This window comes from Megalobrama amblycephala, linkage group LG19, assembly GCF_018812025.1.
Source record: "Megalobrama amblycephala isolate DHTTF-2021 linkage group LG19, ASM1881202v1, whole genome shotgun sequence".
NCBI lineage: Eukaryota > Metazoa > Chordata > Actinopteri > Cypriniformes > Xenocyprididae > Megalobrama > Megalobrama amblycephala.
In genome coordinates this window covers 902,660-921,928 of record NC_063062.1, presented here as the reverse complement: position 1 = coordinate 921,928, position 19,269 = coordinate 902,660, and the positions used below count along the sequence as shown (strand labels likewise).

The 19,269-nt window shown below is 35.6% G+C and overlaps 1 protein-coding gene across 3 annotated transcripts in view; it reads right to left on the bottom strand.

Annotated features, from left to right (window-relative positions):
• The window catches only part of LOC125254628 (transcription initiation factor TFIID subunit 4-like), a 118,171-nt gene extending 100,316 nt beyond the window's left edge, over positions 1-17,855 (bottom strand). The window contains exons 1-4 of one of the 3 annotated variants that reach the window (XM_048169319.1): positions 16,656-17,855; positions 12,576-12,718; positions 3,848-3,958; positions 1,679-1,822 (exon numbers count right to left, since the gene is read on the bottom strand). In XM_048169319.1, coding sequence (XP_048025276.1) covers positions 1,679-1,822; positions 3,848-3,958; positions 12,576-12,718; positions 16,656-17,637 — 1,380 coding nt within the window. In that variant the 5' untranslated portion in view covers positions 17,638-17,855. The remainder of the gene's footprint in view (positions 1-1,678; positions 1,823-3,847; positions 3,959-12,575; positions 12,719-16,655) is intronic. The other 2 variants (XM_048169318.1, XM_048169320.1) reach the window with 2 other exon arrangements.
• Positions 17,856-19,269: the final 1,414 nt, after the last annotated feature.

Here is a 19,269-nt window from a genome sequence, read left to right as displayed (position 1 = left end):
AAAAATTGAACAGAATGAAAATAATGTCACCATGCAAATCATATTAATAGGCTTTATTTTCTTTATGCAAACCTTAATATCTTAAATTTCCTTTTAATTTTGGGGTTAAATATGACCAGTAAGTGTTTCATGAAAGAAATTAATACTTTCATTCATCAAGGAAGCATTAAAGGGTTAGTTCACCCAAAAATGAAAATTCTGTCATTAATTACTCACCATCATGTCGTTCCACACCCGTAAGACCTTCGTTAATCTTCGGAATGCAAAATGAGATATTTTGTTGAAATCCGATGGCTCAGTGAGGCCTGCATAGCCAGCAATGACATTTCCTCTCTCAAGATCCATTAATGTACTAAAAACATATTTAAATCAGTTCATGTGAGTACAGTGGTTCAATATTAATATTATAAAGCCACGAGAATACTTTTGGTGTGCCAAAAAAACAAAATAACGACTTATATAGTGATGGCCGATTTCAAAACATTGCTTCAGGAAGCTTCGGAGCGTTATGAATCAGCGTATCGAATCAGCGGTTCGGAGCGCCAAAGTCACGTGATTTAAGCCGTTGGCAGTTTGACACGTGATCCGAATCATGATTTGATACGCTGATTCATTATGCTGCGAAGCTTCCTGAAGCAGTGTTTTGAAATCGGCCATCACTAAATAAGTCGTTATTTTGTTTTTTTGGCGCACCAAAAATATTCTCGTGGCTTTATAATATTAATATTGAACCACTGTACTCACATGAACTGATTTAAATATGTTTTTAAAACCTTTATGGATCTTGAAAGAGGAAATGTCATTGCTCCCTATGCAGATTTCATCAAAAATATCTTAATTTGCACTCCAAAGATTATTATGGGTGTGGGACGGCATGAGGGTGAGTAATAAATGATATTATTTTCATTTTTTGGTAAACTAACCCTTTAAATTGATCAAAAGTGACAGTAAAGACATTTATAATGTTACAAAATATTTCTATTATTTCAAATAAATGCTGCTCTTTTGAACTTTCTGTTCATCATAGAATCCTGAAAAATCACGGTTTCCTCAAAAATATGAACTGTTTTCAACATTGATAATAATCATAAATGTTTCTTGAGCAGCAAATCATCATATTAGAATGATTTCTGAAGGATCATGTGACGCTGAAGACTGGAGTAATGATGCTGAAAATTCAACTTTGATCACAGGAATAAATTACATTTTACAATATATTCACATAGAAAACAGCTATTTTAAATTGTAATAATATTTCACTATTTTTACTGTATTTTTGATCAAATAAATACAGCTTTGGTGAGCAGAAGAGATTGTAATGTTTCAAAAACATTAAAAAATACCCCAAAAACTTTTGAACAGTAGTGTATATGTGTGTATGTGAGTGCAGATGTGATGCCCAGATGTCTATAGGCTGGCACTGCCACTTGTGTGTTTGTTCATATTTGTGTGTGTGTTTTTTTCATCCAGATGTGTTACCCTGGTGTCTGCTTGCAGCTGTATGTGTGTGTGTGTGTGTGTGTGTGTGTGTGTGTGTGTGTGTGTGATTTGGGTGGCGCTTAACCAAGTCCTGACAGTTAACCAGGGATGCTTGAGGGGTCCAACAGTCACTCAGTTGAGCTGAGAAAAAGAAAAGATAAAGAGAGAGAGAAACTTCGATACGGGAGGGCACACAGACCTGGGAGACAACCGGAGCTCCGGGGGCCGGGGCGGCTGCGCTCTGCGGGGCCAGTGGCATCTGAGTGAGGGGCCCCTGGGGGCCCAAGGCCGGCTGGACCTGCTGGGGAGCTGTCACTGCCACGGCGGCTGCCACAGGGGCCTTCTAGAGGAGGAAGGAACAGAGACACAGAGATAAACACAAGCTGACGTCTGCCTGCCAGCAAGGCCACAGAGAACAGGAGAGACGGCCACAGCGCGCCCTGTCACATCGCGTGTCCCGAGAGAGCGCAGGACGACAGGAGCGAAGAGAGAGAGAGAGACAGATGGAGGAGGAGAAGAACTTGGATCACGTGATCGCTGCACCTGACAACTCAAAGTTCGCTCGCTGTCTGTTCTTTGTCTTTACACTCTTAAAATTAAAGGTTCTAAATCGGCATCTATGATTCCGTGAACACCAATGGAACTTTTCGATTGCACAAAAGGCTCTTTATAGTGGAAAAAAGGTTCTTTAGAGTTTTAAAATGTTCTTCACACTAAGAAAAACTGGTTCTTTTAAGAACTGTTCACTGGAAGGTTCTTTTGGGAAGCACATATGGTTCTTCTATGCCTTTATTTTTAAGAGTGCTTGAAAAGAAATCTACAAGAAATTAAGACTTTATTGATAAGCACAGGAGTAGATTTACATGCAAATAAGACTGATCAGTCCCTACAGTGATCCACTTGTGCTAAATCTCACAAAAACACCCTTAGAGACCAAATATTCACCTTATTTTACATGTTAGGATTAGCATAAGCCCAGCGGTTCTCAACCTTTTTGACCAAAATGTTTCTGTTACTTCTGCTGTAATGACAAAGCTGCTCATTTTCAAACTTTTCCATTTATAGAAGCTACAGCAGTGGCAATATATTTAAATAATTACATTAAAAAATTATAAATAAATAAAATAATCAAATTACATAATTCCAGAAGTTTAAATATCTGAATGTTTTTCAGGCTTTACATTTTTTATTACCACTTAATTTACATGACATTTCTAGTCATTCATGATTACATTTGTCATTAAATGTCATGATTACATTTGTTTTTAAAATGATTTCTTACTGAAATAGCAATTTCTACCCAATAAAATATTTAGAAAAATTTGTATTTGTTATAAAATGCTTTTGTTGTAAATTATTAATTCAATTTTTTAAATTAAAATAATATTTATTTTAAAGAATAAATGTTAATAAAAATCACAGCTTTTAAAAAAAAAGTTGATGAATGTGAAAACACGTCCTATGTGAATGACGCAAATAAATATATCGTAACAAATTATAAATTAAATTTAATTATATGCTGTAATTACACTTTAATTATGATCATGATCACCTGAGGACTTATAGCGCATTTTCTATATTATTACTGAGAATGAGTGAAATTGTTACACTGACGAAGGTGAAGAGCCGAAACGTTTGTTATCATTATCTCCCGTGTTTCATGATTAAACTGCTTCTGTGTGCAGAACATTTTTATATTTTTAAATTGAAATATAGGTCTCAGCACCTAATTAGCTGGGAGAGTGCGGTGAATGCTTTGATTATGAAATGCTTTTAAAATGATTTTATTAATTTCTATGACTTTTCAGGTCTAAAATGCACTCATATAATCAGGTTTTATATATGTTGTCACTTTAATAAGTGACGGTTGTTGAGGGAACCAATTAAAATAAAGAAATATAATGTCAGCTTGCATCTTGATTTTAGGCTCTTTTATTGTTTTGTCTTATTTCAAATCATTTTAAGTCATCTTGAAAAGTCTTGGATGCTTGCCGAGGCCCCCTATTGAGTGCCGCTGTATTAGCGGAAGATGATAATTTTATTAATAAAATAAAGTTTTTGTGGAAAATTTTGTCTTCTAAATTTGTAATAATATTCTTAATATACAGTGCTGCCTCTTGTATCTTATTGATTCGTTTGTAAAAATTTAAATTAAATTTTAAAACAGAATTTTGTAATGCATTACATTTATAAATCTCCTCTGAAACTCTATGGTCAGACACAGCAGTCATTTCTACCATCTTAATGCTTATATAAAAATAAAAGCAACTGATGCAGATGAGACAAAGAGAAAGAGAAAGAAAGAGAGAGAGAAAAAGAGAGAGAGAGACAGAGAGAGAGAGAGAGACGGGACAGGGCAGGTGCTCACAGCGGGGCCGGTTGCAGTGCTGGTCTGGGCCGCGACACTCGGTGAACTGGACTGGACCAGTTTAGTTTGAGCCGCAGGAGCGGGACGAATCGCCGGAGTGCTAACAGGAGACTGCAGGGAGGAGAGGAGCAAGAGAAAGAGAACAAAGAAAAGAGGGGGAAATACAGAGAGGATTACAGAGGAAAAGTTAAATCATAGGATTTGAAAAACAGAGCGCTTGTGGGTGAGTAACTTCATGACACTGGAGCTTTGAAAGAGTTTCGTTAGACACAGAGTCACATGCTTATTTCTTCAGTGTTGTCTTCAGGCTGCATTATAGGAACATTATGAGTACATGTTAAAATTTCAATCGTGGAATAATTTTAGCATGTAATGGAATATGGTGAATATATTTGGTCACTATGCTGCTGCTGTAGAGCAAGTATGGAGTTGCTGCGGCTAACAGATACACAGACACGCTGCTGCGAGTATGTAAGATCTGCTGCTGCTGTATAAATAGACAGACATTAATCCTAAGCAGATCTAGGCAGGTGGAGCTGGGGAGGTGGAGGGGTTCAGAGGAACTCTAGTTTACAGCAAACACTGAACCAGACTATTTAAATGTTGAGCAAGCAATCTCAATGGCTGCAGGATCAGCAGAGGCCAATCAGCTTGTGCCGTGTGGTAATGATGTGATTGCTTGCAGATTTAACACGTTGATAGCATGATTACCATGTTGTTATCATATTGTTAGCGTTATTAACATGTTGCTAGCCTGTTAACATGCTGCTAACATGATTTAGTATGTTGCTAGCATTTTGTTAGCATTATTTACATGTTGTTAAGATGATTAGCATTTTGCTAGCCTGTTATTAACATGTTTTGCTAATATGATTTAACAATGCTAATATGGTTTAGCAGGTTGTTAACATGATTTAGTACAATGCTAGCATGAGTTAACATTTTACTGACATGATTTAACATGTTAACATGATTTAATACATTGATAGCTTGAATTGGCACATTGTTAACGTTTTAGCACATTGCTAACATGAATTAGCATTTTGCTAGCACATTGCCAGCATGATTTAACAGGCTGCTAGCATCTTTTAGCATGTTGTTGCAATGATTACCAAGTTGGTAACATATTATTAACATAATTACCATTTGGCTAATATTTTACATGATTAGCATGTTGCTAGCCTTTTGCTAACATTTTTCTTATATGATTTAACAGTGTTAACATGTTTTAGCTGGTTGTTAGATTGTTGCTAGTATGTTTTAACAGTATGTTTTAACATAAAGCTAGCATGAGCTAACATTTTGCTAGCACATTGCTACCATGATTTAACAGGTTGCTAACATCTTTTAGCATGTTTGCTAGCATGATTAGCATTTTGTTAACATGTTGTTGCAGTGATTAACATGTTGATAAAATATTATTAACATAATTAGCATGTTGGTAACATTTTACATGATTAGCATGTTGGTAACATTTTGCTAACATGTTGCTCGTTTGATTTAACACAGTGTTAACATTTTCAGCTGGTTGTTATTATGATTTGCATGTTGATAACATGTAGCTAGCATTTTTTATCACGTTGCCAGCATTATTTAACAGGTTGCTAGCATCTGTTAGCATATTGCTGACATGATTAGCATGTTGCTAATATGTTGTTACAATGATTAGCATGTTGCTAACATATTAACATAATTAGCATTTTGATAACATTTGACATGATTAGCATGTTGCTAGCTTATTGCTAACTTGTTGCTAATATGATTTAAAGGGATAGTTCACCCAAAAATGAAAATTTGATGTTTATCTGCTTACCCCCAGGGCATCCAAGATGTAGATGACTTTTTTTCTTCAGTCGAACGCAAATTATGATTTTTAACTGCAACCGCTGCCGTCTGTCAGTCAAATAATAGCAGTGATTGGGAACTTGAACAATAAGAGTCAAAAAAACTTCCATAGACAAATCCAAATTAAACCCTGCGGCTCGTGACGGCACATTGATGTCCTAAGACACGAAACGATCGGTTTGTGCGAGAAACCGAACAGTATTTATATCATTTTTTACCTCTAATACACCACTATGTCCAACTTCGTTCAGCTTCCGGCTAGTGAGGTCTGATCGCGCTCTGACAACGGAAGTGATGTCTCGCGCTCATTGAAGTATATGGGCGAGACATCACTTCCGTCACCAGAACGCGTTTTTTGACCTCACTAACAGGAAGCTGAACGAAGTTGGACATAGTGGTGTATTAGAGGTAAAAAATGATATAAATACTGTTCGGTTTCTCGCACAAACAGATCGTTTCGTGTCTTAGGACATTAATGTGTCGTCACGAGCCGCAGGTTTTAATTTTGATTTGTCTAAGCAAGTTTTATTTACTGTTATAGTTGAAGTTCCCATCTACTGCTATTATTTGACTGACAGACGGCAGCGGTTGCAGTTAAAAATCATAATTTGCGTTCAATTGAAGAAAAAAAGTCACCTACATCTTGGATGCACTGGGGGTAAGCAGATAAACATCAAATTTTCATTTTTGGGTGAACTATCCCTTTAACACAGTGTTATCATGTTTTAGCTGATTGTTACCATGATTAGCATGTTGTTAACATGTTGCTAACATGATTTAACAGGTTTGCTAACATGTTGTTACAATGATTAGCATGTTGTTAGCATATTATTAACATAATTAGCATTATGCTAACCTATTGCTGACATGTTGCTAATTTGATTTAACACTGTGTTAGCATGTTTTAGCTGGTTGTTAGCATTATTATCATGTTGTTAAAATGTAGCTAGCATGTTTTATCACAATGCTAACATGAATTAGCATGTTGTTAGCACGTTGTTAGCATGATTTAACAGGTTGCTAGCATCTTTTAGCATTTTGCTAGCCTATTGCTAAAATCGACTAGCACTTTGCTAGCATGCGCTGAAGGACTAGTTTACAGCATACAATGAACCAGACTATTTAAATGTTGAACAAACAATCTTATTGGCTGCAGAGGCCAATCAGCTTGCGCCATGAGGTAATAATGTGATTGCTTGCATATTGCATGTAAAGGCGCCCTCTAGAGTTTCATGACTGAACTAGACATTCTTTCAACAGAATTTATGGCATAATGTTGATTATAACAGTTGTCTTGGGCGAGGGGATCATGTTTGCAATAATGAACTTACAGTGGACATCTATGGGGTCAGACATCCTGGAGAGATGAGCAGATTAAATGGTACCAGGAATTTAAAAAGAGTTCAACTCACTTCAACCCTGAATGTCAAACATCCCTCACCACAATCGATCATATGCTAAAACAGACTCAAGATCACTTGTTTAGAGGGAAAACGCGTTAAATCCCTCCATTGAGGGACAGCGCTACACTGAGAGAGACTAAACACAGAGAGGAGAGGACTCTGTTAAACTGAGCCAGAGTTTAACAGCTCTGAGGATTCACCGGGAGGAGATGACGAGGGCAGATGCTCGTCTCTGGGCCCCTACAGAGAGAGAGAGAGCAGAGCCCGAGACACGGAAGAGCTCGCGGCCGCGCACACGCACACTGACGGCGATGCCATCAGAACGAGTCTCTCGCTTCACACTGAAAGTTGAGTTGGCTTTTAAAGCGCTCAGGCAGTTGGAGGATAAATGATTAAACGCATTCGGAGGGAAAGAGGAACGTCTTCCGCTCGCAGAGAACTGCAGAATGACTGACAGCAGGATGAAGGGAGACGCTGGGGAATATAAACCCTCACCTCATAAACGCTACACTGACTGTCCTTAACAGAGTTTATCAGGGAAAAACATTACCGCAGTGAGCAGTTTCTGCTACTGTAATAATACTTTATTGAGAATTATTGCTAAATTACTACAGTAAAACTGTGGTAACAAGTAGGCATATTACTGCCATTAAAAGGATTTTACTGTAGTAATAATAACTGGAACTATTTTGGCTGAAACTATAATTACTGTGGTAAGCTTTAACTACTGTATGAAGAGTGACATCTAAAATTAGATGAGTAAAGTTTGATGACAAACTTTAATGTTGGCTTGACAAATCCAGGTCTGAAAGTTTAAGACTTAGAAATGCTTGAAGTTTGAAGGTTTTATTGAGAAAAAGTCAAATAATGTTACTAACGTGTTTTAGCATGTTGTTAACATGATTTGCATGTTGTTTAACATAATTTAGCATGTTTTAAAATTTTGCTAACATGATTTAGTACATTGCTAGCATTTTTTAAACATTTTGCTAACATGGTTTAATACAATGTTAACATGTTTTAGCATGTTGTTAACATGATTTAACACATTGCTAGCATGTTTTAACATGTGGTTAACATGATTTAACACATTGTTAACATATTTTAACATGTTTTAACATAATTAGCATGTTGATAGCATGATCTAACATGTTGGTAGCATGATTAGCATTTTTTTGCTAGCATGATTTATCACAATTTAGCATGTTTTAACATGTTGCTAACATGATTTAATACATTGCTAGCATGTTTTAGCATATTGCTAACGTGGTTTAATACAATGTTTAATACAAAACATGTTTTGCTAACATGATTAGTATGTTATTAACAGGTTAACATGATTTGCATATTGCTAGCATATTGCTAACATGATTAACATGTTAAAACTTTGTTAGCATGATAAGCATGTTGTTAACCTATCGCTATCTTGTTAACATAATTTAACACATTGCTAGTATGTTTTAACAGGTTTGCTAGCATGATTAGCATATTGTTTGCATGATTAAGCACAATGCTAGCATGAGTTAGCATGTTGCTAACATGATTTAACACATTGCTAGCATATTTTAACAGTTTGCTAGCTTTATTAGCATTTTGTTACCATGATGCTAACATGATTTAACACAATGCTACCATGAGTTAGCATATTGGTGACATGATTAAACATGTTAACATGGTTTAATACATTGCTAGTTTGAATTGGCGATGTTAACATGTTTTAATTTATTGCTAGCATGAATTAGCATGTTGCTAGCATGATTTACCAGGATGCTAACATATTTTAACATGTTGCTAACCTGTTGCTAACCCAATTTGCATATTTATGCACTTTTCTATGACGTTTTTAAGTATAAATAGTGCAAGTAGTGCGTTCACACTGAAAATTCCAAAAAGAAAAAGTGCACTTAAATACCCGGATGAATGATGCACTAAATTAATGGAAAAAATGAAGTGTGGAATGTTGGGCACTTCATGCACTCAACTGTCGCAGCTGTAATTACGTAGCAAAGGGGAAGGGGCTGTCAGACTCCGATGTTAAATGACAAAATAACCTTATACAATTCACGCACTACATGGATGAGTGCATAGTGTATAAGTGCATAGTGTATAAGTGAATAGTGTATAGTGTATAAGTGCATAGTGTATAGTGTATAAGTGAATAGTGTATAGTGTATAAGTGCATAGTGTATAGTGTTTAAGTGCATAGTGTATAGTGTATAATGTAGTGTATAAGTGCATAGAGCATAGTGTATAAGTGCATAGAGCATAGTGTATAATGTAGTGTATAAGTGCATAGAGCATAGAGTATAAGTGCATAGTGTATAAGTGCATAGAGCATAGTGTATAAGTGCATAGTGTATAAGTGCATAGTGTATAAGTGCATAGTGTATTGTGTATAATGTATAGTGTATAAGTGCATAGTGTATAGTGTATAAGTGTATAGTGTATAGTGTATAAGTGCATAGTGTATAGTGTATAATGTATAGTGTATAAGTGCATAGTGTATAGTGTATAAGTGTATAGTGTATAGTGTATAAATGCAATACTTAGGTAATACAATAGGTATTTAGCAGTGACATTGTCAGGCTTTTCTATTTACAACGAAGTAAGCTGATTCCCAGCAAAAAAATATGATAGCATCATAATATAACAATATAATATGAAACGATAAAGTTTACAATGGCTTCATAAATTAATTAAAAACATAAAAAAGCAACACACAACCAATGCACATTCTTTGCTCTACATTTGCTGTACAAGTGATGTTATTTTGTGTAATTAATTTAGAGAAGGCACAACACCATCATACTCCGACAAAAGTGACTTGAACACACCGTCGTAAACACGACTTCCCACCTTGTAAATACGAACTTCCCAGGAGGAGTTGAACGCACCTTTAGCATGTTGTCCTATAAGAGTCATCAAGCTTTTCTAGTGATAGACAGCTGAAATACTCTGTAAGTCTTAATGTACAAATGTTTTGACCCCCTCAATGAAAGTCTATAGGACTTTTCATCGTTTTGATCATTCGTTTAACTAATTAGCTTAAATAGTAGATCAAGCCAAAATAACTATATAGTGTGTTTAGATCTACAAAAACAAAATATAAGCATGCAATTTTAATTTAATGGTTGATTGTAAAAAAAAAAAAAAAAAAAATCTTTATTTTCTCTGCATTTCTCCTCTCATCTGTCTTGTTTCCTAATCTATCTTTCTAATAAACATTTATTATGTTCTGGCTCTGTGACAAATTGCTTATGTTGCAAGTCACATCTAAATGCATGAATGTTAATGTAATGTAAAAACATATTAATTTGCTAAATATTAGAAATGAAATGTTTTCTTATTTGCACAGTTTTAAAAACTTTTGAATGGCCTGATTTATTATTAACATCAGTGTTGAGTTCAAACATAGAGCCACTGATAAATCCGAGTGTCTGGCGCCATCTGGTGGCCATGAGTGAACATTACACTGACACACTGGCACTCCATTATATTATACAAACTATGATTATATCATAAGCCATAATTATAGCCATTGCTTATTAGTAAAATATTGCATAATTTAACAAAAGAAATACAAAAATTAATAACATAGTAATAAAACAATAGGAAAACACAGAATGGCTGCTGCCCTCATGTGGCCGTTTACTGTAAATTCAGCTCAAATAAATATATCCATGCTTACATACATATAAAATAATTATAATGTACAATAATTATATGGTCTTAGTATGACCAACTACTATAGAAAGAAAAAATACACTTCAAATTTAGTTTTAAATCAACTTTACTGGCTGGAATATTCTGCACATGGATATTAATATGTGAACAGAAAAACAGCAGAGAATATCTTGTGGACTTATTTATGTTTGATAGACTAACACTGTGAATAAGGGACGTGTTTAACATAAATCATCAAAACAGATAACATAGTGTTTAATTTACACAACACTGAAGAAAGAGTATTATTAAATCTGCAACCATGAGAAGAAATAAATGAATTTTAAGTGTGACTGAAAAGCTTCATCAGTTTCAGGTCTAAAGCTGACCTCAGGTTGTAATTACTAAAGCGCGCCACTAGATGTCAGCAGTGATGCCTGATGCTTAAGAGCTTAATCTTGATTTAAATTGTTAATCTAAATTGTGAAGCAACTGGATGGACTGATGGATAAATCAATAAATGCATTATCTGAAAATCTCACTGCACCCAAAATAGAGTTTGAATGTCCTTGAATTTCACAGACACATGTGCACAGATTATTATGATCTCATCAAATTACCTGCTTTTCATCTTTACCGAGACTCTGAGAACCACAATGTGATCACAATATGATTATTATCACTCACTTTCACTGTTTTGTGTCATTATCTTGATAACAATCATCACATTTTCACAGAGAAATAAACTTTTGCACAGCAGTAGCTTCTATCTCACTGAGCTAGAAAAGACACTGTCTGTGTTTACTGCGCAGATGATTTGATTAGAGTTACTAATGAGATCATAATTAGTTCAAATGTGCTTGGTGACCTCTGAGAGACCTCTGGTGACCCCTGGTGGGGGTCGTGACCCTGCTCTAGATCCATACATTACTGGAAAATCATGATATTTTCCTTTCACCAAAGATGCATTCGTAAATAAAAAAGAGAGATGTTTATATTAATGCATGATGTTGATTTTCAGTCTAAGAATACAACAGGAAAAGCAAGAAAACGGATCTTTAATTGTGGAGGAGTGTGTTCAGTTTTATCAGTGACACACAAACATTTTGCAGTATTGCCTTCGCTAAAACAGTATTACATTCAAAACTTTTGAAAAATCTGCATTTGATCAAAGTGCAAATAAATGAAGTTTTTGTCTCTCAAATTAAAGAATCGATTCTGAACTGTTGAAACGAGTCGTCAATAATTCAGTCTCTGAACCTACATAGGTTTGGAACTCATTTGCATAATGCCAGCCTGTGATCGTCATTGGCTGAACAGCGTCTCTTTGCCCCGCCCTCAATCACTGTAGTTGTATCTGAGACTGGAAGAGTTTGGTTCGTGTTGTCGAGAAGATGCTGTTTTCTGCTGCCAAAGCAAATCCTTTTTTAATGAGATTGACCGACGCCTGTTCGTATCAAGAGCTGAGATTCAGATATGATAATGAGCGTTTGATCTCTGACCAATCATAACAGACTGGAACGTCTGACCAATTAAAGCAGAGCAGCTCTCAGAAAGGCGGGGTTTAGAGAGACCGAATCTTTGAACGAACCGTTTCAGACACTGAGAGAAAAGAGCTGATGCTGCATTATAAATGATGAAAAATGAAAGTGTTTTTTGATGCATGTGATGCATGAGACCTCAGAAACACAATTAGGAACCTTTAAGATCGTATAATAGGAGCACTTTAAGAAATCACTTTCAGTGAGTGCAGAGCTGTCATCAGACGGGTGGTCAGCGGCTCTAGAACATTCATCAGGTGTGTGTGTGGGGTGTACCTGCGGGGTCGTGACCCTGAAGGTGGCCACGCTGGTGGGCGTGGAGGGTCGCGGTGAGATGCTGTTCTGGGCCTGAGCCTGAGCCAGAGCCTGCTGAGGAACCATCACCAGCTGACCCATCTCTGTCCGGACCAGCACCATACCTCAAACACACACACACAATATGAGTTATTCACATATTCAATAAAAAATATACAGAAAGCATCATCAATGCATGAAACAAAGTTACAATCAACAGCTTTTATGAATAACTGAGCATTGCATATGTCTGTCTGATGTCTTTATGTGCATGCATTCCCTCAAAATAATACATGAAAAATAGTTAGGGATGCAGCGATATGAACATTTTGGTTGATATCGATAACCGATAATTCTTTATATTTGAAAGCCGATAACCGATATATTGGCTGAAAAATCTAAATTCAAATTTTTGAGCGCCTGATTACAGTCTCATCATTAAAAGTCATGTCCCGCATTATAATATTATGTAGTCTATATGACAGACTTGACTTGATTTCAATCATATTTCAAGCAATTCAAAACCATCATGGCAGACAGTGCACATCTAAAGTGATAAATAATAATCCATTATTTATCAGCTTTAATATAATCGGACAAATTTTCTTATTGGGCCGATAATGATAACATTAAAAATGAATATATATTGGCCAATACTGATATGGTGGCCGATATATCATGCATCCCTAAAAATAGCATTTGGATAAATGACATGAAATACTTTTAGTAAGTTGACAGTGTGTCTAAACCTCATCATTTTAAACCACAGTTGTTCATTCTTTTGTAATTATTACACATGCAGATTTAATATTATTTGAAAGACTAAATGCAACACTGTAATTTGTCACACCACAGGAACTATAAACTCTGAAGCTGATTAAACGTGGAGAAAATGTGAATGAGAAAAGAAATAGTGACCTGAAATACTTCTGCAATACTGACTCTTTTACATTTCAATGTTGTTAAAAGAATTCATGGAAATTTGAAAAAATTTAATAAGTGTTTATTTTGTACTTGTTGTTTTTCTTGTATCTGTTTAGATTTAAAAAAAAAAAAAAAAAAAAAAAAAAAAAAAACATTTTTAGTAAAGCGCTTTAAATTAACATTATGTTTGAAATGTGCTATATAAGCAAACTTGCCTTGGACATGCTGGGTTAAAAACAACCCAAGTTGGGTTGAAAATGGACAAACCCAGTGGTTGGGTTAAATGTTTGATCAACCTGCTGGGCAGTTTTATTTATTGATTAAAAATGACTATATGTCTGGCTTAAAATGAACCCAAAATATGTTGTAAATTAAAAATCAGACACATAATTACTAGAGGCAACAATAATAATCAAAAGGTGAACATTTATTAACAAGCAATTCAATAAATGTTTGTTTATTATTTAATTAATATTTATTAAACTTATTAATAAATGTTCATTTCCAACATATTTTGGGTTCATTTTAAGCAAGCAATAGTCATTTTTAAACAATAGTTGAGTTAAATAAAACTATTTAACTAGTTGAACAAACATTTAACCCAACTGCTGGGTCAAAACAACCCAATCAGTGGGTTTGTCCATATTTAACTCAACTTGTGTTATTTTGATCATTTTGAGAGTGTACAGTAAACACACTCAGAGTGTCGTCGGATGTTTTAATCACAGCGGTTTGTTTTTATAAACAGATCCAGCGACCCGTTTAACAGCGTTTCACTGATTACACACACAATTAAACTCAGACAGCTTTCACCATCCAAACTCACATTATTTTGAAATAATGATCAGAGTCGAGATAAAGTTTATTCAGTTGTTTTATAACTAGTGCTTTAAAAGAAGGCAACAGGTGAATCTGTCTGAGCTCATAAACTGAGGTAATGATAGACTGTTGATGAATCATTCTTCATAATTAAAATCTAAACTCAGTCAACAAATATGGTACACCTGAAACTGTTATCTGTGAAAGTTGTTTGTAATATATCCAGTCACTTTTTGATCTCCTTTCTGCTCATTAATAACTCAAACTCATCAGTCTGCATTCAAACACACCTGTGAAAAGTTCAAAAACTCCAGCCGATCTGAGCTGGAACTGAAAGCTTTAAAAAGGTTTTAGTTTCGAATCTCATCCATAAACTTTTTTCACCTGTTTGCTTGAGATGAAACTGAAGTTACTGAAGTTGCATTAAAGGATCTTCAGATCTGTGTTTGTTTCTGGGTTCAGAACATCAATGCTGCAGCATCATATGCTGTGATAAGTTTGTTTATACTGAAACCATAACATAAATCATGGAGAATAAAGTATTTGGTCATGCATAAAAATGTCTGAATGTCATTATGTTTCATGCAAAAGCATCAGTGCAAAGAAAGACAACAAACACTTCTCAAGCAAAACAAAAACTTTCAAAATTTAGTTAGTTCTGACGCATTTGAGTGCAGATAAAGACCCTTCATTTACATATTTACAGTTGCAAGAAAAAGTATGTGAACCACTTGAAGAATCTGTGAAAATGTTAATAATTTTAACAAAATAAGGGAGATAATACAAAATGCATGTTATTTTTTGTTTAGTACTGTCCTGAGTAAGATATTTGACATAAAAGATGTTTACATTATAATCCACAAGACAAAAAAAATAGCTGAATTTATTAAAATAACCCCATTCATAAGTATGTGAAGCATTGATTCTCAATACTGTGTGTGGTTACCTGATGATCCACGACTGTTTGTGTGTTTTGTGATGGTTGTTCATGAGTCTCTTGTTTGTTCTGAGCAGTTAAACTGAGCTCTGTTCTTCAGAAAAATCCTCCAGCTCCTGCAGATTCTTCAGTTTTCAAGCTTTTTTGCATATTTGAACCCTTTCCAGCAGTGACTGAATGATTTTGAGATCTGTGTTTTCATACTGAGGACAACTGAGGGACTCAAACACAACTATTAAAAAAGGTTCAAACATTCACTGATGCTCCAGAAGGAAACACGATGCATTAAGAGTCGAGGGGTGAAAACTTTTGAATTTGAAGATCAAGGTAAATTGTACTTAATTTGTCTTCTGGGAAACATGCAAGTATCTTCTGTTGCTTCCGAAGGGCAGAACTAAATGAAATTTAAACAAAATAAGAAAAATTTGGACTTCTTCATCCTGTTCAAAAGTTTTCACCCCCCGACTCTTAATGCATCGTGTTTCCTTCTGGAGCATCAGTGAATGTTTGAACCTTTTTTAATAGTTGTGTTTGAGTCCCTCAGTTGTCCTCAGTATGAAAAAACGGATCTCAAAATCATTCAGTCACTGCTGGAAAGGGTTCAAAAAAGCAAAAAAGCTTGAAAACTGAAGAATCTGCAGGAGCTGGAGGATTTTTCTGAAGAACAGAGCTCAGTTTAACTGCTCAGGACAAACAAGAGACTCATGAACAACCATCACAAAACACACAAACAGTCGTGGATCATCAGGTGACCACACACAGTATTGAGATTCAATGCTTCACATACTTATGAATGGGGTTATTTTAATAAATTCAGCTATTGTTTTGTCTTGTGAACTAAATGTAAACATCTTTTATGTAAAATATCTTACTCAGGACAGTACTAAAAAAATAGCATGCATTTTGTATGATCTCTCTTATTTTGTTAAAATTTTGCACATTTTCACAGATTCTGCAAGTGGTTCACATACTTTTTCTTGCAACTGTAAGTGTCTAAACACTTTTTGGCCACTGAATATATTTTTATTTATTTGATATTTGTTAAATAAAGTTTTTAAAAGTCTCTAAAAAGTCCCATTTTTAAAAAGGAACCAAGCTGTAAAACACTTTTTTAATGGAACTAAAAGGTTTAAGTTTTACACTTGCAGTTTAGACACACTAAAAATAAATCAATTACTCTAAATGCTCTTGTAGACAAATATGAATTGTGCCTGCATATGAATTTAATTTCAGTTGTTTTACAGGATGAATGAAAGCAGATAGTGAAGGAAGAGCATCAACAAGTGGTGCATAACAGTTTTCATTTGTCACCACATCTTTCCCAGACTGTGTCATTCCAGAGTTTGCATCATTATTCAAACATGTGGGAAAAGTCTCAGTACCTGGAGGGATGGTGAATCCGGGCGGCAGCTGTATAGTAGTTTGTTGTTGCGGTGGTCTGACAATCAGCTGCGGCGTTACGACCCTCTGTTGCGCAGGCGGCTGCGGCTGCGTCTGCGCAGGTCTGATGACCGGAGCCGCACTGACACTGACAGCGGGTTTGACAGGCGCTGCTGTGGCCGCAGCGGGAGGCGAGGAGGTCGGCGGGGGTTTCGTGTTGTTCCCGGGTGCTTTGCTGTGGTTAACCTGCGCGCCCGCAGCTCCGATACGCGCGCCCTGCTGGACCAGCGCGGACACGGACGTGCCGTTTCCATTCTGCGCGATGCTGGCGATGATGTGACGCGGGAGCCGGTGGAGCGCGATGGTAGGCGTCCCGCGGTCCAGGGCGATCGCCTGCGGGTTACTGGGCACGGTGAAAGTCGTGCTGCTCGGGCTGGAGGTGCTGGGTGATGCTGATGCTGATGTTGCGCCTCCTCCGTTGCCGTTGAGACTGTGGGACGCTGAGGAGCGCCGCGCGCGCGCGTTAGCCGGGTGTTTCTTGCGGGTGTCCCTCGGGCTCTCACCTTTGTTGCCCGGTGCAGGAGCGGATGCCCCGTCGGATGCTGCAGCCGTGGTGATGATGATGATGCTGCCATGTGACTTCAGAGGGCTCTCCTTCTCCAGGGCTTTGGCGTGCTTATCCATGCTGGCGTCTTTCGGGTCGGAATCCGGGTTGCGCGCCGCTTTCCGCGCGTTCTGCTGCTGCTGTGCTTGTTGTTGTGGTTCTGATGGAGAGTCTACATGAGCAGGCAGCTGCGCTCTTCCTCCTGCCTGCTGCTGCTGCTGCTGCTTCGCGCTGCCCGGGCGAGCGTTCTCGGGCTGCGCGGCGGGCGGGTCGCTCTGGCCCACCAGCTGAGACTCCAGCGAGCCCACTAGATCGCTCACGGCTTTCTCGTCCACCTCGGAGAAGAGCATGTCTTCCAGAGGGTCGGAGGCGCCCGCCATGTTCGCTCTGTGTGTGATGGGCTGTCTGCTGGTGCGCGTCCACGAGCGCGAGTGCGCAGTCGTGTTACTATGGCATTGTGGGAATGGATATGACGTCAGAGGGCCAAAACCAAACAGTTGTCCCCCTGTTACAACTCAAGGCGGTCGAGGATACTACATGAGTTTGGAGGGAAAGAAGCTTTGTGACTTTCATTTGCGATCATTTGGATAGCATTTATTGATTTCATTAAAATCATTGATATGCATTCTGTCTCTCTTAATAATGAAAGGTCCATGCAGCAAGCGAAAGTTCAAAGTTAGCCTACTTGCAAATAAAGTAGGGCAAAAGATGCAGAAAATTCAAAGCAAATGGACATTTAAGGATATGTTAGGCACTGTTAACAATGGGCTGTAATAATAACTGTTAAATAAATAGGCCCACATTTTGATTACTTGCAGTAACTGTTCATGTGGCTAGGATTTCAGAGTTTATTGTTGTTAACGTATTATTTTGTAATATAACATAATATAACATAACATTATATAATATAATATCACATAACATAATATAACAACATAACATAATATACTATAATATAACAACATTATATAACAACAACACGATATACTAATATAACATAATATAATATAACATAACATAATATATAACATATAATATAACATAACATTATATAACAACAACATAACATAGTTTAATGTTATATAATATAATATAATATAATATAATATAATATATAACATACCAAAGTATAACAACAATATAACATAGCTTAACATTATATAATAATATAATATAACATAACATAGTATAACAACAACAACAACAACATAACAGTTTAGCATTATATAATATAACATAATATATAATATAACAACATAACATAATATACAATAATATAACATAACATTATATAACAACAGCATAACATAGCTTAACATTATATAATATAACATAATATAACAACATAATATTTAACATACCATAATACAACATAAAATAATATACTAAAATATAACATAAACATTATAAAACAATAACATAACATAGCTTAACATCATATAATATAACATAAACATTATAAAACAATAACATAACATAGCTTAACATCATATAATATAACATAACATACTAATATAACATAATATAATATAACATAATATATAACATATAATATAACATAACATTATATAACAACAACATAACATAGTTTAACGTTATATAATATAATATAATATAATATATAACATACCAAAGTATAACAACAACATAACATAGCTTAACATTATATATAATAATATAATATAACATAACAAAATAACATTATATAATACAACATAGTATAACAACAACAACATAACAGTTTAGCAATATAAAATATAAAATGATATATAATATAACAACATAACATAATATACTATACTATAACATAACATTATATAACAACAACATAACATAGCTTAACATCATATAATATAACATAACATAACATAACAACATAATATAATATACTGTAAAATAACATAACATTATATAACAACAATATAACATAGTTTAACGTTATATAATATAATATAATATATAACATACCAAAGTAAAACAACAACATAACATAGCTTAACATTATATAATGT